Source organism: Suncus etruscus, chromosome 4 (genome assembly GCF_024139225.1).
Source record: "Suncus etruscus isolate mSunEtr1 chromosome 4, mSunEtr1.pri.cur, whole genome shotgun sequence".
Taxonomy (NCBI): Eukaryota; Metazoa; Chordata; class Mammalia; order Eulipotyphla; family Soricidae; genus Suncus; species Suncus etruscus.
This window is the reverse complement of record NC_064851.1, coordinates 48,754,227-48,775,462: the sequence shown is the minus strand read 5'-3', so window position 1 is coordinate 48,775,462 and position 21,236 is coordinate 48,754,227. Positions and strand designations below refer to the sequence as shown.

The 21,236-nt window shown below is 43.5% G+C and overlaps 1 protein-coding gene across 1 annotated transcript in view; it reads right to left on the bottom strand.

The window, feature by feature from the left end:
* Nucleotides 1–4,107: 4,107 nt before the first annotated feature.
* FANCC (FA complementation group C) overlaps nt 4,108–21,236 on the bottom strand; it is a 126,036-nt gene continuing 108,907 nt past the window's right edge. Inside the window, exons 10-14 of the mRNA XM_049772236.1 lie at nt 19,555–19,630; nt 17,540–17,624; nt 14,470–14,644; nt 7,894–8,085; nt 4,108–4,576 (exon numbers count right to left, since the gene is read on the bottom strand). Coding sequence (XP_049628193.1) covers nt 4,340–4,576; nt 7,894–8,085; nt 14,470–14,644; nt 17,540–17,624; nt 19,555–19,630 — 765 coding nt within the window. The 3' untranslated portion in view covers nt 4,108–4,339. The remainder of the gene's footprint in view (nt 4,577–7,893; nt 8,086–14,469; nt 14,645–17,539; nt 17,625–19,554; nt 19,631–21,236) is intronic.

The following is a 21,236-nucleotide window of genomic DNA, read 5'->3' as shown; positions in this document are numbered from 1 at the left end:
CTCAGTGCAGCTATAAATGTGTCACCCCTTCCCCAATCTCTCCTAGAAACATGGTTTCCGAGGAAGCCACCCAAAACCCCTAGTCTCGAGGTCATGTGGATGGTGGTTTAGGTATCAGGACAGTAGAGGTCACAGTCAGTGCTCCCTCCGAAATCAGGAGGAGCTGGGCCTCTGTTAGCCTCTGCCCAGTTCTCCAGTGACTAGGCCAGTGGCCTGTCCCTTTGCTGGGGCTCACAGACACAGCAGAAGGTGGTGCAGACAGCACCATTTCAGAGGCAGCCAGATCAGCCTGAACTTGATGGTGCTGTTGGTCTTTAAATGTCCCTTTGGCCAATGCCTTTCACCTTTCACCAAGAATCTGGCTGATATTTTAAGATTCACTGTATTGTGAGAAAGACCAAAGCTCAGATTTTCCACAAAGATAAGATTATCCTCTATTGAAAAGCTCAAAAGTGTGAAACTATCCAAACAGAAGGATACATGTGTATGTGTTTCCTACTCAAAACACCAAGTAGGAGAATATTCCTGGCCAGAGAGAGGAGCTAAGGAGTGTGCCTATGAAGCTGTACCCACAGAGGGGCCCCAGCACCACCAGGGGTCACTCGAGCGCAGAATGGCCACTGAGCACCAAGGAGTGTGGCCTCCAAAGAGAGAAAAAGAAACTCTGGGGAAAAGATGCCTAAATAATGCCTGTTACGACTCTGCTTATGAAGGGTCAGAGAGATCTGTGGGATAAACTTGTACAGCTGGGCTTTAGAAGGCTTCAAGACCTAATGTCCATGTGACATCATTGTTCCTTTTATTAAAGACAAAACTTTATTGTTTGTGTGCCCATCCCCTTTGCTGCTGTACAGCTGTGGGGCTGGCACACATGTAGACACGCACATAGTCACAGCATGGGGCACCCCTGAAAACAGCATTCAGCATGGGGGCACTATCAGATCAGACGCATGCTTGAATGCTGAGTCCCTCAGGCAGGCTTGTTTCATCAGGGTTCAGATGGCTTCATGACAGTGAGTTACACTGAGCCCATGGAATTTGTGTGAAAGTATGGTGGGCAAAGAACCCTCACCTCTGGCACCAAAGCACAGGGTGGTAAAGCTGAGAAAGCCCTGCCACATGGCCCACTTTCCTTGCATGTATGAAGGCCTTGGGCTTGAGCTCTGGGAGGCCACAGTGTCTGGTTAACATGAATAGTGCTCTAATGAACATGGGAGTGCAAATTTCTTTTCTGCGTTGTTTTTGGGTTTGTTTTCTGTATTCTGTTCTGCGCTGTTCTGCAATGTTTGGAGGTCCATAGTATAGATGCCAAGAAGTGCAATTGCTGGGTTATATGGAAGTTCAGTTCCTGGTTTTCTGAGAAGTGTCCATATTGTTTTCTAAAAAGGCTGAAGCAGTCTACGTTTCCACTAGCATTGAATGAGGATCCTATTTCCCTATATTCATGCCAACATTGGCCATTTTTTCCTTTATGATGTGTGCCAGTCTCTCTGATGTGATATGATACTTCACTGTTTCTCCACTTTACATTTCCCCAATACAGCGCATAGTCCACATGCCTTTTGGTTTGCTATTTGTTTTCTTTGAGGAAACTTGTGTTCATATTTTCTCCCCATTTTTTGATGGGGATAGATTTTTATTGGTAATAATACTAACTGTGTATGACATGAGTAGTGTGTAAATATTTTATCTGAGTCTTTGAATTTTGGTCATTGCTTCCTTTGAACTTCAGAATCTTCTTAATTTAATGCAGTCCTATTTGTTTATCTTTACTACTGTTTGCATGGCCAGTGGTATTGATTCCTTAAAGATGCCTCAGTGTAACTTATGGATTCAAGTCTGATACTGAGGTCTCATACCCATATTTATTTGACTTTTATGCATTGTATAATAAGGGATCTAAGGATCTGAATTATTTTGCATATGCCATTTTCTCAGCCACTCTTGTTGAAAAGACATTCCTTGCTCTACTTCATACTTTCTGTTCCTTTATCAAAAATTAGCTGTCTTGAGGACCTGAGTCAAGATTCTCAATTCTATTCCATGGAATTCCATGCAATATTCCATTCTATTCCATGGATCCAAAAGTGTCCTTATTTCAGCATCATGCTACTTTAATTGCTATAACTTTGTATGAGAGCTTGAAGTTGGGGAGGGTAATGCCTCCCATCTTCTTTTTCACTAGTTATTGGGAGGATGGTATTATTCCATTCCATGGAATGCAAGAGTGTGCTAATATAGGACTGCATTGACTGTATGCTATCTGGTGATCTATGAGCAGGAGATTTGTTTCCATTTCCCTGTGTCCTCTTGCTTATTTAGTGGGGCTTTGTATTGTTTTATTCTATTTATTTATTTTGGGTATAGATCTTTCACCTCCTGTTAGGCTTATTCGTATATACTTTGCTGAGACACAATTGTGAATGGGATTTTTTTATAAGTTTCTCTTTTTATTATTTTTACATAAAAAAGTCATACTGGTTGGGAATTATTTTGTAGTTTCCCATTTTACTATACAAAACTCTTGTATTCTAAAAATGCCTGGCGCATTTTTGAAGACAGTAGATACTTGTTTTCCATTCTCTTATTCCTGTTGTCTTCTTTCCTGAGAACATTTTTGCAAACCCTTTGCATTCTAATCCCTAAACTATCTTGCCTAGGGGCCTCTCTCATCCTTGAGTATTTTTGTTAGGGGGACAAATTCCCACATCTCCCCAATTATTTTTTTTAAAATGAAGACCATTCAGAAAACCCATAAAACAGCTTGGGAAATACTTCAGAGACTTGGATGACTGGGAGAGTAGGGAGGCCAGAGTAAGCAAAGTGGCTAAGCAGTCCAGTCAGGGCTGAAAAAGGAGCTTCGGATTTTCCTAAGGTTCTTGGGCTCATGAGTTAGTGCTGTTTTCTCCCACAACTACCATCAGACAAGATGGTGAGTAGAAGGAAGATGGGCAGCCTATGGATGCAGCACACTGGAAGGCGGGAGGGAGGGAGGAAAGAGAGTGAATGTGGCCAGATTACATGGTGGATGATGGTAAAAATGACAAACTTGAGGCTGGATCAGCAGGTTCTTGTCCTCAAGCAGTGTGAATAGAAAGTAGAAGATGGGAGACAAGATGGCCCAATGCAGCAGAAACTTTAAGAAAAGGAAGGGAAGCTGGGGCATAGAGTCTCCATAAGTAGGAACCTGGAAAAAGTCAAGCACCTCTTTTTAGGTCATTTTATGAAGTGAGCACTCTGCATTGGGCTTAACATGTGAAAGTGGAGAGATCATAGGATGGGGGAGACAGGGAGTATGAGAGAATTTCCCTCTACAAGTTTTGGGAGCACCCCCCCCCCCAGCCACTCAGGGATTTTCCTGAGGCCACCACTTTCTTCGAAGCTCACTCTGCCTGTTCCTGTGTCACTACATGAATCTCTCAAACAGGAGCCATGAGGGGAGAGAGTCAGAGCTTACTAATTCACATAAAACAGAGTTTGGACTCAAGTACGTAACAGAACACAGACCAAGTCAACATATAATCAATACAATTACCCTGCAAGTAAAGAAGCATCTTCAATTCTGATTAAACAAAACCCTTGGGATTACTAATTCTTTACTAAAATATTCCCTAATCTCATAAACTAAGATTCAGTGGATGTATCAGCTCTTTTGGTGTTTTCAGGCAGCCTCTTGGTGGCCTCCTATGAAGTACTGTGGACAGCTCAGTAGGAACAAGCACCCAACACAGAATTGAGCAGTGCAACCCCTGGTCTGCTCCTGGGTCAATAATTATTAAGTGAGTGAGATGTGGCCCTTACTACAAATCTCTCAGGGTTAAAAGAAATTCCAATAATCACCCCACCCCATTTTTAAAAGGATGTGGGAAAGGGCTAAGGGTATTTTCTAAATAAATCCCTTCCTAATTTTCTGGTGCAAAGAATAAATGTTCAAATTATAAATGCACATCTTGATGAGGGGTAGAGATAAACATCTGTTACTTTCTGGCCTGTTCAGGGGATGCTGATCCAGCTTGGACTTCTCTGGGTCTAGGCTAAAGCATCATCTTCACACTTGATAAAATACATTTGGGAAGCCAAGAAATTTGTGGGTCATTCTCAACAGTTTATATCCTTTCTTTTTGTGTGTTTTTGTTTGGGGGCCACACCTAGCATGCTCAGGGGTTACTCCTGGCAGTGCTTGGTGCTGAATAGGCCATATGGGACACTGAAGATCGAACCTGGGTTGGCTGGCATGCAAGGCAAATGTCCTCTCCACTGTGCTCTCTGGCCCTTATATCCTTTTAAGTGGTGCTGGAATCAAACTAGAACTTAAGCTGTGTGGCATTCCTGGTGCCTCTCACAATTCACAGGGTCTTATTCCACTGATCCGTGCATCAGTCCTGTGGCCTTGGCAAGCCTGGCTCTCAGATGGCACCTGCATTCTCACTGGCCAGGTCTGTCCACGCAGCTCTGTAAGGAGTTCTCTGGCCAGTGCTCTTGACTCAGGGGCTTCCACACAAAGGCGATCCCATCTGTACAAGGTCTGGTCAAGAAAGCCAGTTATGTCCTGGGTGATCCGCTCAGTCGAAGCCATCTGCAGTGAGGATAGGAGAGAGAATTAAGATGCTGTCCACAGATTCACTACCTGTCTACTAGCTCCTGTCCTGAAAGGCAGCCACAATCTTCACATCTTGTTCTATTTTCAAGGTCATCAGCAGAGCAAGTCCATTCTCCAGAGTCAGGTCCCCATCTTAACTTTCCAAAGCGCCTCCTGAGATTCAAAAAGGCCCCAAACAGCCACATTTTCTGGAAGGTGACTGCAAGCCTTGGGATCCTTTTCTGTGTGGAGCAAAGGGTTTGGCTTCAGTAGATAGCTGGCATGGCTAATAAGAGAAATCAGCACTGCAAGTGAAAGTTCTTTTCTTCTCACTCTAAGATTGACAATCTGGGGCTACCACTCAACTGTTTGTCATAAACATCTAGTTTGAATAGCTCAGAGGTTCAGGAAACAAGTCAGGGCTGATAAATACAACTACAAGGCCACCTTAGTAATCTGTGAGTATGTACATATCTGTATATTTGTATACTTGTGTGTGCATGCCCCATTATGCACATCACTCAGATGTAGCATGTGCCTGTGCATGTGTAAATATGTTTGTGCAAGTCTGTGCATCTGCATGTTTCCATATGTGTTTGTATTTATGCATATGTATTTTGTGTATCTGAGTGTTTAGATTTGTGTATAAACATGTATATCTTAGTACATGTGCAAATGTATATGTCTGTTTCACACACGTATGCATACATGTGTGTATGTTAGTATTATATGTGTCTGAATGTATATATATATATATATATTTCTGTGTACATGTGTAGTAAGAGAGGTGGGACTATTAAAAGTCCACCATAGATAACATGGTGTGTGTTTGAAGAAGGGACCATGAGACAATGGTGAAAGAGAACACTGGTGGAATATCTAGTACTGGGACAGAGCAAATGTGTGTTTATCTGCATGCACGCATGTTCTCTGATCATGTATGTGCACATATCTGTGGATGTATGTGTGTGTTTTGGTGTTAGGATGTATTTCAGAGCATCTGCAAAGACAGATATGGCTCAATGGCAGAGTTCAACCTCAGCACTGCAAACAAAGACTTGGCTAACAGGTGGCTTTTGAAGCTCTCAAAGTGCCAAGGTGCCAACATTGCAGAACCCAGCTACAAAGAGGTCACTGTATTTTTTTTTTTTTTTTTTTTTTTGGTTTTTGGGTCACACCCGGTGACGCTCAGGGGTTACTCCTGGCTATGTGCTCAGAAGTCGCTCCTGGCTTGGGGGACCATATGGGATGCCGGGGGATCGAACCGCGGTCCGTCCAAGGCTAGCGCAGGTAAGGCAGGCACCTTACCTCCAGCGCCACCGCCCGGCCCCAGAGGTCACTGTATTAAGGAAAACAGCCATAACACATTGGGATAGAGGTAGCAGAGTTCAGTTATGACATTAATGAGAATGCAGATGTGCTGGGGGTTTCATGTATAGCAGGCAGGCAGATAGGAGCCCCTGGGTTTCTTGAGGAAAATGAAGCAGAGAGGTGATGAAAAGAAGTTGCTCTGCTTTAACATAGTAGTCCCGAGCCTGCCACTAGTGCTCCCTGCGCACAGAGCCTGCAGTTAACACTGAGTACTGCCGGCTGTGGCCCCCAAGCTCCCACATCCCTAATTTTCATTTTTTAATTAATGTGTTTATTTAAGCACCATGATTACAAACATGTTTGTAGCTGGGTTTCAGTTATAAAAAAGTACACCTCCCCCTTTGACCAGTACAACCTTTCCACCACCAATGCCCTAGCACCCCTGGGCCTGCTTCTTTGCTCCAAGGGAATGAAACAGCAAGGAGAAAGATGACTTGGGACAGTGAAAAGAGGTACAAACAGGTTGCACAGGGCTAAGACTCCAGCTAGGACTGTCTAAGGCTCGGGCTGGTGGTAGAGGTCAGTCACCGAAGATACTACCAACACTTTTCACTATTCCTAAATTACCCGCTGCTTTTTGAAATAATTAGATCTTAGAAGTTTTAGACTTGTTTACTGAAAAAATATACTACGGAGCTTATTATTAAGCCCCACCTTTTGTTTTCCCCTATCACTAATAACTTATAGATACATATTTGTCATAATTAATAAAACAGTATGAGTATATAATTTTATTAACTAGAGACCAGGCCTTTTCTGATCTCTCCTTAGATTTCCTCTGATGCTATTTTTTGTTTAAAGAAAATACATAAGATATTGTACTATACTATTATTTTGGGGTTTGGCCACACCTGACTTTAGCTCAGGGATCACTTCTGGGGGGACCTTATAAGGTATTGGGGATTAATATAGGGCTGGCCATATGCAAGGCAAGTATCTACCTGCTGTATTATCTTTCTGTCCTCAATACCATATTATTTTGTTTTTGTCTTGTTTGGGGGCCACCTCTAGCAAATCGGGGGACCATGTGAAGCCCAGAATTGAACTTGGACCTTCCAGATGCAGACCTTGAGCTCAGGCAGTTAAGCTGTCACTCCAGCCAATAAATATTGTATTTAATTATCAAACCTCCTTAGGAGCCTTTTGGCTATGAAGTTTCTCAGATTTTCCTTATATTTAATGACTTTGTAGCTTTGAGGATTTGTTGAGTATTTACATAATTAGTCTTGGAGAAGACTTCAGAGGTAAAGAGACTCATTTTCATTCCAGTCAATCATGGTAAAAGTATCAGTATGATTATTCCTAGTAAGGTAGACCTTGATCACTAGAAAAGTGGATCTGGCTTTCGGTTTTAACTATCACTTAAATAAACCATGATAAACTCATTTCAGGGTTGATAACAGCCTTGGCCTGAAAGGCAACTGACAGACATTTCTAACATCTCACCCATATATGTCTCCAATCAGCCATGATGATGGTGGTGGGGATTCGATTCTGAGCAAGCTGAACCACCTCAGTGGTAGGCCTGGTGGAGGGGCCCTATACACAGTGTATCACCCTCCTGTGGCTGGCCACTGAGAGGGCACATGCTGGCTTTGGGCTCCCAGCCTCCGAGCTCAGTTGATCGGGTTTTACTGTGCGAAGCCTGGGTGCTGTGAGTGTGGGGGGAAGGCTTTCTGTGTGAAGCCTGGATGTCATGTGTGTGTGTGTGTGTGTGATTATGTGTATGAGCTCATTGTGAACAGTGAAAATTAAACCCAAGGACCCTCCCTCTCACTGTATCTCTGAAGCAGCCAACCCTGAGAGTCACTTCCTTTGAAGATCATGACTGAAGGTTCTGGCTTGGTTGGCCCTACTGCAGTTGACTGTGGACTGCAGCCTACATGACCTGGCTCTTCGCGGGTAAGGTAAACAGAGGAGGAGGTGAAGCAGAAGAGACTTACCATAGCGATGACGTCACGAGCAACAGTGCGTCCCTTGGGATCCCAGAGTAGAAAGAGCAAGAGGAGGCGGCCAGGGAGCCTGAGCTCCCCGGCCCTGTTACTCTTCCCCACTGCTGACTGCAAGTCCTGGGCCGAGAGGGAGGCAGCTCCGCGAAGCTTCAGTAGGCAGCGCCACAGCTCCTCCACCTCCATCTAAGCATGTGAGAGATGGTAGAGACATCAGACACTGTACTGAGTCACTCCAGGTAAGGAGAAGGCTGGTGCTAAGGTGGCAGATAGAGGGGCTGTGTCTGCCCCCACCCCCAGGCATGCCTGATGGAAACTTCTCAGTTTTCTTTCATCCTGCTAAGCGGCTAGGGCACCAGGCCAAGAACTGGCTTTTTTTTTTTTTCCCATGAATGGAAAAAAGTCCTCAGCAGAAAGTAGTCGGGCTTTCATATTGTGGGATAAACAAAAGGCTCCTTGAAGCCTCACTCCCAATCTCAGCTACAAATCAATTAAAGCACCAAGTATCGACCTCTCTTCCTTCCTCTCTCTCTCTCTCTCTCTCTCTCTCTCTCTCTCTCTCTCTCTCTCTCTCTCTCTCTCTCTCTCTCTCTCTCTCACACACACACACACACACACACCGGAGATGTGTGTTCAAAACATGTTTTAAGTTCAAGTAGAGGTATATTTGTTATAGATCTGTGAGGGTTTTTTTTTGGGAGGGGGTGGGGGCAAACCTGGTGAAGCTCAGGGGTTACTCCTGGCTATGTGCTCAGAAATCGCTCCTGGCTTGGGGGATCAAACCGTGGTCCATCCTAGGCTAGTGCCAGCAAGGCAGATACCTTACCGCTTGCGCCACTGCTCTGGCCCCATCTGTGGGGTTTTTTTTGCATGAAAAATCTTTGTTTTGTTTTTGTTTGGTTTTGGGTCACATCCAGGTATGCGCAGGATTTACCTCTGCCTTTGTATTCAGAGATCACTCCTGGAAGTGCTTATGAGATGCTGGAGATTGAACCTGGGTCAGCCATGTGCAAGGCAATGTACTATCTCTCCAGTCTTGAAAAATAGTATTTCATGCTAAAACTTCTGTTCACTCTAAGAATGGCCTAGCAAGATTTGACATGGAAAGCAAAGCAAAAATTAAGAGATATAGATTAAAAAATGTCACATGGAACTCATGAATTGCTAGTTCCATCATTTCTGAAAGAATACTTGAGGGGACAGAGTACTGCAGGTAGAACATTTGACTTCTACATGGGGTCAGTCAGCACCCAAGGTCCCCCAAGTATGACTAGGAGTAATTCCTGAGCACAGAGTGAGGAGTAACTTCACAGAGCACAGTTGGTGTGGCAACAACTAACAAGCAAAAAATAAAACCAAAAAACCAAGAACAGAAGAATACTTGCTTGTTCTGAAGTACACATGTCCAATTTTATATGCTGGCTTTTTTGTTCCTGGAGGTTAAGGCATGGTCTCAGTTAAGTCTATGACAAATATTAAAGTAAAGTAGTACTGCATGCCTGCCCTGACTGAAAAACTGGAACAAATGGCCCTTCCATGGAGACAGTGCTCCAGCAGAGCTCCTGTTCCACCTTTCACACTCTGTGAGATCTGTTCTTCCTTCTATTTTCATCCCTGACTGGCACTGTTACACAGGTCCACTGTGAACTAACCATCTCCTGGCAATAGAGCCTCACAACTGTGCAGACTTCACAACTAATAGAATATAACCCCTCACTCCTCATCAATCACCATGACCCTCATCACTGGAACAGAAACAACAGAGGTAAAGGTAGGGGACAATGAATTCTAGACTAATTTTACAGAGCATCTAACGGACTTTTCACGGAATATGAACCAGGTGGGAAATGTGGCTCAGAAAGAAGTTGGACAGCCTTCAGACAAACATTGCATGTCCCAGAGTGACTGTCCCAGCCTGAGACAACAGGCAGAGGCACAGCTCAGCCAGAGGAACTACCAAGGTGAAGCGGTCACTGCTTCGATCACATCCTATGTTAAGACAAAGGCAGGCACAATTCCGTTCAGTCAAGTCTCAATCCGATCACCCTTTCTCAGGTAGTTCTCAGTGCTTCTCATGTTCCTGAAAACTTTTTTTATCTCTTATCTTTTGAATCGGGGCTACCATCTTTTTCATAGAACCTTGGGACATGAATTACTGTGTTTTACTTTTTATTCCTGCATTTTTCTATAAAATTAAGAAGAGATAAAATTTTAAAAAAGAAAGGATGGGGGCTGGGGTCAAGTGGTCTCAGGTGCATTGGTGGAGATAAAAAAGGACATAAATATATCCAAGCCAAGGTCAACGATAATAGAATCAAGGGATCTAAATTTTAACAATCTAAACTTATAGGCCTGTTATACTGGTGGTGGGAAGGGCCCTGACTTTTTGAATATCTGAAATTCAACTATGAAGGACTCTGTAGATCATAATTGTTTCAGTAAAATAAATTTTAAATCAAAGGAAAGAAAAAATAAACTCACTTATTTAAAGCCCATGGATGCGAGAAACAAGAGGGGTACACTGCCAGTTCAGAGATAAACCAGGCTCAGCCTGGCTGGAGTGACAGTAGAGCAGGGAGGGTGCTAATTCAATCGCTGGCATCCCATATGGTCCCTGTAGATCACCAGGACAGACTCCAGGGTGCAAAGCCAAGAGTAAGCCCTGAGTATCACTGGGTATGACCCAAATACCTAAAACAACCATATATACTTGCCCCCCCCCCTCAGCAGGGCAACAGGGAAGGAGTGGGCTCTGGAGGACACACATGGACACTATGGTCAGCAGGTGGAGGGCTCCACTAGACAATGAGACTGATTCCATTTTGACCCATACTGTCCTAGTACCTGCCAAGGAAAAAATAAGCATAGGTCTTTTTTTTTTTTTTTTGGTTTTTGATTTTTGGGTCACACCCAGCAACAAGTTACTCCTGGCTCTACACTCAGAATCATTCCTAGCAGGCTTGGGGGACCATATGGGATGCCAGGATTCGAACCACTGTCCTGCATGCAAGGCAAACACCATACCTCCATGCTATCTCTCCAGCCCCAAGCTTAGGTTTTAATTTATTGAGGGGATGGGGACACATCCAGTAATGCATGCAATGCCTGGACTTTAGCCCTTTGAGCAATCTCTCTGACCCGGCATAGGCTTTATTAAAACAAAACAAAAGGCCCAGCTAGTAGAAACATATACCAATGCAGATGTCACAGAAATGAAATCTTACAGGATAACTCATTGCTCTATGTCTCAAACTCAATTTCAGGGCAGTGCAGCATGTAGGGTGCTTGTCTGGCATGTGGCCGACCTGGGTTTGATCCCCAGCCCCATAGACAGTCCCTGAGCATCTCCGGGAATGATCTGTGAACACAGAGCTAGAGTTAAGGCCTGAACACTAGAGGATGTGGTTTCTAAAAATAAAACAAGAAATTTCCAAACTCAGTTTCTATGACTAACATAGAATTAACCTAGTGATCTACCCAGTTGGCTTATATAGAATATAAGTTGATGTAGATAAAGAATATATGAGGACTAAATGGTCACTGGGAAGCCCAGGCGGAGTTGAAATGGTAATTTCCTTAAGAATAATATATGAGGACTAGACATTCTGAATATGAGAAAATGTATTATAATTATTAAAAGAAGGATGTGGGGGTGGTTTGTAGGATTGGGAATATGCCCTGCCTGTGAAGACCCCAAGGCTGACTCTGGGCACTGTGTGGCCTCCTGCACATTGCTGGCCCTTTTTATCAAGCCCACAAGAGGGGATCCAATAGATCACTAACTCTGGGAGTGGCCCCCAGGCCCTCTGAACAGTACTTGGGGGAGGTCACTTACCAAAATGATTCAAAAAAGGATGACAGAAATATGATTTAGAGGTTTCTTAATTAAAGTAGTATTTAGTAGCCAGGGAGATAGTACAAAGGTTAAGACACTTGCCTATCATGTGACTCAAGTTTGATTAATGACACCACATATGGTCCCCCAGCACTGTTTGGCATATTCCATGGGTGGCCCTAAACTAGAAAGAAGATAGGGAATGGAAGACTTTGTTTTGGATCAGATAACAATGAAATAAGGAGATCAGTTTTTTTCTTTTGTTTTTCTCTCAGGAATTACTCCTGGTGGATTTGAGGAACCAAAAATGAGAACATGTAAGTGCATTCCCTTTTTACTATCTTTCCATTCAGAGGACCAACTTATTTTTTTTTGTTTTGGAGTCACATCTGATGGTTTAGTCTTTTGTGTAGGCTTAGGAATTACCATATTTTTCGTACCATATGACACAATTTTTTCTCCCTAAAAGTGTGTCTTATGGAGTGAATGCTGCCTGGAACTGAAGCCCGAGTGCAGGGAGGAGAGCATATAAAAACTGTGGTATATAAAAACCATCTTATGGTCAGGTGTGTCTTATAAAGCGAAAATGCTGGTACTCCTGGTAAACTTTGGAGGACCCTATTTTATACTGGATTGCAGTGGCCAAGGCTGGATATAATACACCATTTTTTTTATTTTTTGCACAATCTCTCTGTCCCTCTGTGGGGTTTCAGCTTACAGTTTTGCATAAGAAATACAGAAGAATGATACCAACAACAGAGACTATGTGAGGAATGGAGGTGTATTGCCACTACAGACTATGACTTGAATTGGACAAACTAGTTTGCCTGGAGCCTAGAGTCAGTCCTGTGCCAGGAAACTTCAGGGGTAGGGTCTCCATGTATTTAGACCATAATTTGTCTTTCCATGTCCCTTATGTTTTGGTGGGCCTATGCAAACAAATGCCACTTTAATATCGTTTTTTACTATGTTCTCTTGACTCCAATCCTTAAGAAAAACAACCCATTAAAACTTTTGAGGTTAACTTAAACTAGTAAGCATGTGCATGGAACTAGATAAATGTACTTTGCCCTCAATGTTTAAAGAGTTACATAAGTCTAATATCTTTAGATTATATGGTGTGCTGCTAAGAAACAATATGTACTACAACTGGGGATTTGAGGGACAAAGTAATTGTATTGTACATGGGTTCAGTTTTGTTTTTCTGAATGTTCTTTGGCTGAAAGTTCAAGGCTGGGATATCATCGATGGAACTACTGAGAATCCTGTTTATGGGTGATTGGGCTTCCACTGTAACTTTACCCTGTCCTCTTTCTTTGCATCTTTGTTGTCATAATTAAAATAATAAAAAAAATAATTAATAAAAAAAAAAAAAAAAAGAAATCATAACAGAGTCATGGGAAAAGGTGTATTTCAGCCAGCGGTTGTCAAGCAGCTTCTTGGATCTTACTAAGTCAACCAAAGCGTCTTCACTCTGTTACCACTTTTATTAGCCAGAGTTTAACATAAATTACCTGAGGGATTAATGGTACTTGTGCTAATTAACTCAGAAAAGCTGAATGGGAAAAAAAAGTAACTTTACAGGTGTATGACAACAGCCCTCAAGATAATTTCTTGACTGTTTTAGTTTTTGGTCCAAAAATATGAATGATTTCCAACTTTTTAAAATTTGAAACTTTTCTTTTCCCTACTGAGCAAGATTTGATTTTGTTTGCTTTGGGGCCACAACCCAAACTTTCCACTTACAAAGCACCTGCTCAGCCCACCCAGGGAGCCTCGCTGTGCCCTGAGACTTTAAACAAAGCAAGTATCTAGACATGTCTACATTGGTCTCTGCTCTGTTTGCAAAATCAAGATGGCTACTCCCTTTGATGCATAAAAGTAGCACTACCAAGAGAGATGGTAAAAGTCAGCAAATGAGTGTGTGCAGTCCAGGCACTGTCTCCTGCTACTGTGAGACGATGGTGTCTATATTGGGGAGCCGCCCTGTACCCAGTACTGAGTACTGCTTTGTAAGACTGCAGTTTTTCCTGGGCTGCAGTCTGTTGCATGAAGTTGCCCTGTACTCAGTACTGAGCACTGTTTCATGCGATTGTAGTGTTCCCCAGGACCACAATCTCTGCCACAGGGAGCTTCCCTGTATTCAGTACTGAGCACTGACTTGCACAACTATGATATTCTCCATGACCAAGGTCTCTGCTGCAGTGCCTCGAGTGACAGTGGTATTGTGGTCTCTGCTGCAAGTATACTTAGTGCTTTGTGAAGGTGGAAGTAAGCACATCCTAATTCAGAAGCACCCTAGTCAACACTGTGAATCCCCTTAGCAAGGCACTGCGCCAATAAGGAACACTACATTTGGGAACTACACCCAAACAAACCAGCTGGGCTGCTGCCCTTCAGAAGGTGGGGCTGCATAAGCCTCGGAGTCCCAGGCCTGTAGTGGCGAGGGCTTGCAGAGCAGTCTAGCCCTTGGTGGTCCCTGGCTGCAGTCCTCTCCTTCGAGCTCCAGAAAACAGGCAGTAGTGCCTGCGCAGTGCAGGACAGGACAGGTAGTACCATACTACCATACTAGTACCATACAGGAGCATAGGCATGGCACACGGGTTGTACCCCTGCATACCATCTCATCAGCATGGAAGACCGCCGGGGAGGGAGGCAGAGGAAGAAAACCTGCTCCACTCACCGGGGCCCTCCCAGAAGCTTTCAGTGCCCCCAGAGATGCCCTGAACACCCACCATGTTCTGTGCTTGCTGTTGGCTCCTGTCCTCTGGGTTGTATCTGAAGATCAAGAGCCACAGCAGGGCTTCCAGGGGTTTAGCTTCTGATAGCACCAGCTGCTCAGCTGCAAGCTCAGCCCATTCTCCGAAGTGGACAAACAAAAACCAGCTGTCAAAAAACACGTGGTGCGACCTGCAACAGCCAGACACATGCAGTCAGGCAAAGCAATTTCCATGCTCCTGAGCATCTGTAGTAGCTGAGTGTTTGTGAAGGGGCCTCTTCAGCTGCTCGTCCCCCTGAAGCACAATGGACGGGGACAAGCAGATTACTCAGGAAATAGCTCAACTCCGCTCATCTCATCTCAAAGCCCTCATGCCCTGTGGCTTCAATCACTTAAGTCCAGCCAGGGACTCCTTATAGATGCAGGGCTTCAGAAAGCACCATGTGGGCACAGCCCCAATAGGAGAGAGCAAGGCTGAGCTGAGATGAAGCTAAACAGTCTTTGGGGACTGGGGAGCTGGCATCAGAGATTGCTGGGCTTTTCTCTGCTTCACCTATGGATCTGCAGGACCTAAGCACTGTCTTCCCCAACAATAGCTGTATTCTCTTCTGGAATCTAGCTTGTGGGTGATCCAGAGAAAAGGAAAAATTATCAGTTTTAGCTCACTTTCCCCCACAGGAAAGTTGACATGAGCTCTACAAGGGCATCAGTGGGAAGTAGGTGAAGGTGTCTCCAAAGCAAAGAGGGGCTTATCAGATCTTAATCAGTTGGGCAGTGAGGCCCTTGTACCCACTCTGGGCAATAGTGGGACTCCCCTGGAAGCCTGGCAGAGATGAGCCTAGAGTCTAGATGATGGCTAACCTTTTTGAGCCCAAGTGCTCAAACTGCCGCACAATGCCCGGTCCTTCCAATGGCCAGTCCAGCCCTGTTGCCAGGTGAGCTGCAAAGCAGACAATGGCACACTTGCCTTCCGCTGCTCCGCATATCTTAATTGCAGACCCCTTCCTGCGTGCCAGCTGCAAGGCCTTCGCGTACCACCGCTGGCACGCGTGCCACAGGTTAGCCATTGAGGGCCTAGACCCTTAGAGGCAGCCTCATGGCCGACTAAGGGCCCTGCTTTCTGAAGGTGGACCAAAGTTTAAGCAGATTGAGGTGGACAAAGCCTTTCCTTTGGGGACACTAACAGGTGCCTGAGAAGGCGCTGCTAGCCATCCATGCAGCTGATTCTCTAATGCTAGCCTGCTTTGTCTTGTGTTGGAAGGAATCTTAGCAGAAGGAGTAACTGTAGCCATACCAGAACAATCATGAATGTAAGGAACCAAGTCTGCATACTCAATATCGAGGTTAGAAGGGGTCAGGAAGGAAAGTGCTAAAGGAACTACAAGGACCATGTTAGTAGATTACTACAGAAGGACAATGAGTTACAAGTCAAAAGCAAGGGCATAAGGAGGAAGCTGTAGGATGTTGTTATTGCACAAAGTATCAAAATCAAAAATCTAATGTAAATGCTTTTAGAAAAGTAACAGTAGTATTTGGATAGAGAGAGCACTTACGAAGAATTTAACATCTCAAAAAGAGAATGGGAAGATAGAGTGATATAGTAGGGAGTGCCAACCCAGGTTTTGGGGGTGGGGGGAGACAATGCCTATCCTAGAAGCAGGACAGGAAAGATGGGGAGGGGGAAATGGGGGCACTGGTGGTGGGAGGAGAGAGAGAGGGAGAGAGAGGGAGAGAGAGAGACAGAGAATGTCTATCCTAGACACAGGATAGGAAAGATGGGGAGGGAGGATTGGGGACATTGGTGGTGGGAAATATGTACTGATGGAAGAATGAGTGCTAAACACTATGCTTGAAACTCAATCATGAACAACTTTGTAGCTGTGTATTTCACAGTGATTTAATTAAAAAAATTATTTTTGGTTTTTGGGCCATACCCGGTGGCACTCAGGGGTATTACTCCTGGATCTGCACTTAGAAATTATTCCTGGCAGGGGCCGGGCGGTGGCGCAAAGAGGTAAGGTGCCTGCCTTGCCTGCGCTAGCCTTGGACGGACCGCGGTTCGATCCCCCGGCGTCCCATATGGTCCCCCAAGCCAGGAGCGACTTCTGAGCGCATAGCCAGGAGTAACCCCTGAGCGTTACCGGGTGTGGCCCAAAAACCAAAAAAAAAAAAAAAAAAAAAAAAAAAAAGAAATTATTCCTGGCAGGCTCAGGGGGAAAATATGGATCCTGAGGATTGAACCTAGGTTGGACGCATGCAAAGCAAACACTCTACTCACTGTGCTATCGCTCCAGACCATAACATTTTTTTTGGGTCACAACTGGTGATGCTCAGGGGTTATGCCTGGCTCAGAAATTGCTCCTGGTTTGGGGGACCATATGGGATGCTGGAGGATCAAACCACAGTCTGTCCTAGGTTAGCTGCATGCAAGGCAAACACCCTACAGCTTATGCCACCGCTTCATCCCCATAACATTTTTTTTAAAAGGAGTGATTCCTAAGTGCAAAGCCAGAAGTAAGCCCTGAGCACTGCTGGGTGTGATCTTCAAAACCCAGGGGTTTTGAAGTCAACCCTTTAAAAAAATAAATATAAGAAGACTGGAGAGAAATACCATGGACTGCATGCAGCAAACTTAGTCAATACCCAGCACCACATATGGTCTCCTAAGCATCATCAGGAAGAAGTCCTGAGCAATGGTGGGTGTGGCCAAGCCCCTTCGAGTCATCATGTACAGGAGGATTTGTAAGCACCTTCCCTAGAGAGGCTCAGGAGGAGACTTCAGAGCACTGCCCTTCCATGGGCTTCAAAGTGGGCTCCACATCCCTTCTTGGTCTCTCCAGCATCCTGCCCATGGAGTTCAGATCAGAATCTCACATTAGGCTGGACCTACCCAAGTACCTCCAGGCCCTGGCTCTTCCCTCAGAGATAATCAGATGGGTCTGCAGGGATTTTCTCTGCTTTCCCCTCAGCAGGGCATCTCCATACCTGGAACACTAAGCTACTGGGATGGGTCCTTGCTGCACACTCAGAATGAACACAAGATAGTGCATGTGAAACAGCAGCCTAACGACTGGCAGTTCACTTACCCATAAGTCTGCTGCTCCTCAACGATTTCTCTGAGCAGGTCAGAGATCTGTGTCAGAGGCTGGTACCACTGTGCCCATGGAGTGTCTGTCGGGTGGGGAAAGAGATGAGAGCGAAATTGAGGACATGTCAAACATATCAGAGAACATCTAGTTGGGAGCTGTGTGGAAAGGTATTTTATTCCAGCCTGCAGTCCACACCATGAACTCCTGATGTGCCCAGCCTGTGCCTTTCTTTTAGCTTGGGAAGAAAGATCTGTAGGTGATAGCAGAGCTCAACATCAAGGCTGATCTACTGAACATTAAGCGGTCTGCCAGGACTGAGGAAAGGTGCAGATGCAGGCATGTTTCTTTTCTCCTGACCCCACCTGTCCCAGAGTAGTTTGCAACTTAGAGGAAGTAATGGAGACTAATTGAACCTGAGAGAACCTAATGGAAACTGAGAAAGTATGAGCAACCCAACTGCTTTTCTAGAATTGTGATTATTGTAGAATATGACTGCCAGTTTGTGATAATGGTTAGGGAAAAGTACAGAAGTATCATATACAAGCAAATGTCTTTTGTTGAGCTTGCTTTCTGCCCCCACTCCAACTATTCTGTGGTTTTAAACAGATCTGAGCATGTATTTACAGCTCTGAACAGCACCTGAAAATAGTTACTGCATTTTTATAGACTAGTAGATTCCATAATTGAATGTGACATAATGTAAGTGTCTACTGCTACTTCACAAATGAGACAGATTCAAGGACGTATCAGCTCTCCCCTGAAATCCTGTAACTCTTTATTACAACCTTTTGGGGGATTTCTTTTGTTTTCTTCTGTATATTAGTTGCTCATATTAATCTTCCTTTCTATCCTCTTTGCACAGAACTCCTAAATATCGGGCTTCATTGATAATTCATTTTTTATGTCCACATAGGATCTTATGGTGGTTGCAAATCTAATTTCTGATTAACAAGAGTATGCTATTAGAAACCTCTTAAATTGATGAGTATGGCATTCATTTCTTCTAAGAGCAATATACAAAAAACTATTCCAGAACACAGTAGAGGATAGCAGCTATAATATTGTGCATCTCCATACTTATTTTTGGCTATAACAGAATAATTCCAATGTTTCTTCTGGACCTCTTTTGGCTTCTCATGGAGCTTTGTATAGCTGACTGAAATGCTCTGTGCAGATTTCTGGAAGTGAATTACTGACTTTTCTGTATTCTTGATTTTTTTTCTCATATGTTGCCACCATTTCAGTTTCTCAAAATGGCTGACAGACTCTAATAGTTTATCAGCACCCCAGTCTAGAATACAAGATGATAGTGGTTAATTCTAGGTGAGAACCTACAGCTTTTAGCAATAGAATAAGTTAGATTTTCCAAAATATTACAAAATTTTGAATCACCTACATTCCTCAGATTTGCTTTCTTCAGTCTCAGGAAAAAGTTAACAAAAGTGGCACAGAGTAAGCACTTGCCTTACAGGGCAGGTTGATCCCTGTAAGGGATCACATATAGTCCTGAGTCACACGAGTAATGACCCCTGTGCACAGGGGTCAAAAGTAAGCCCTTAGTACTGCTGGGTGTGGCCCCCAAACAAACAAACATGGAAACATTACTGATCTTTATTATAACCTTCTCTGGTGAGAAAATTTTGCCTTCTACTATGTAGCTTAAGCTGGAGTTAGAGTGAGCTTTCTTTAGATTCCAGACTTTGGTGGGAATTGATGCTTTTATTTTATTTCTGAAACATGAATCTGCAGATGAATGGGCCAATTTTCAGGTCTAATATCTCTACCCAAGTCTTGGCTTGATGAGAAATTTCCCTGATAAATCATTTTATCTCCCTCTCTTCCCAAACATGAAAGAGTAGAATGAAAAAAATACAAATGAATGTGATTTTTTTCTAGCTCATTTGAGTCGTAACTTGTCCAATGCTTTTTGAGTCAAGTTAGAAACCAGGGTGGCCTATCGGTCTCTTTCCTTGGAAATTACTTGTATTTGGACAGAATCAACCTTCACATACCTTTCGGGTTTTGAAGCAGCAGCATGATGAGAGATGGAGAAGCATAAGGAAAGTAGGTCTGGAACGGAAACTTCAACTACATGAGAATTAAAAATTAAAAAGTATATAAATTGGCTGGTATTAGTACAAAGCCTTGTCCAAAACAGAACCACTCATAATAACATAAGCAGGATGTTTAAATATTTTCTTAAAAGGATGATTTCAATGAACTTATAAATATATTCCAGAAAATAAACCTTATAATAGTGACTTTTCCCTGGACTTTAAGAAAAATATAAAGCTATACTCATGAAGTCTTCATAAAATTTTTTTAAATCTCATATAAACCCAATTGTATATACAAATCTTACATGGAAGTGAGTTTCCAAGGCAACTGTGGGATATTACTTTTTCTAGCATGTTTTTTTAACAGTAAAAATGGCATAAAAACTACCCATATTTGATGATTAATAACAGAGAAGGGACAGACACTTAGAAATGGTTGTGCAAAAGCTGGGAAACTAGAAAGAGCAGAGTGCTCAAAGTATAAGATTTGATACATTTTAGTAATTGTACCCAGTGTGATCACTATTATGGTCTAGATTCGGGAACAGTTCCACCAACCCTAAACCCTCTTGTACTATTAGAGTCAATCCAATCCCTCCACCCTATCCCAAGGTAACCAGTATTTAATTCTGCAAGGAGATTGGTTTTACTTAATAACTTTATATAAATTGGCTCCTAAGAAAATGTACTTCCTGTGTCTGACTTCTTTGAATCTAATTTTTCAAAGATTTATACATGCTAATCTTCGTATGCAGTGAATTCTTTTTACTTAGAACTAATCTTTTTCTGGGTCAGTCAGTCACAATGTCTGTATTTAGCCAGTTTCTTAGACTCGGTTTATTCTCAAAAAAGATGTAAACCAAACCATAAAAATTATGGGGCCATGGGGGAGCAGGTAAAAAAATTTATGGGCACACTGGCTATGTAGCTGAAAGTTGGCAGGCAGTCTTAGGAGGAGAGGGCAAGCTAAGTCCTCACCCTACCAAAGCCATGCCAGCTGCACCCATCACCCACAATTTCCTCACCACTCCTCTACGGCTATCTGCAAAGACACCAATCTGACCAAAACTCCAAGTAAGCTGGTATTGGGCTGATACCACCAGGGCTTTTATAGTGTGCAAGCACCTTTCCCCAGCCTTCTTGTACTTCCTAAGTCCTGGCAGCCAAAACCATGCCCCACAAAAGTTGAAGTATCAGCAACAGTGCTTGGAATTCCTGGACCAAGAGGCTATAAAGGCTGCAAATTAAACACAATTCTATTTTTGTTTAATACTTTAATCCCTGTAGGAGTATACCAGTCTAGATGCCAATGGGTTTCTGAAGTCAACTAATGTTCAGACTGCCTAATACCTTAGCAAACACTGTCACTATTCTGCACCGAACTTATATCCTTTTACTGAGTCACTGGCAAATGCAAACTGCAGTGAGAACTGAAGTTTTGGCCTAGTGGTCCAAATGGAGACACTGCTGGTACTGCACTGTTTTCTCCATGTAATACAGGATGGAGGGAAGATTAAACCATAGGAGCATGGAGAGCAGTAGCACATAAATCAGGCAGTGCAGAGACACCTCTGGGAAACAAGTCAGCAGTACTTCCAATATCCTTTGCACATCTAACAAAAGTGCTTTCACTGCCA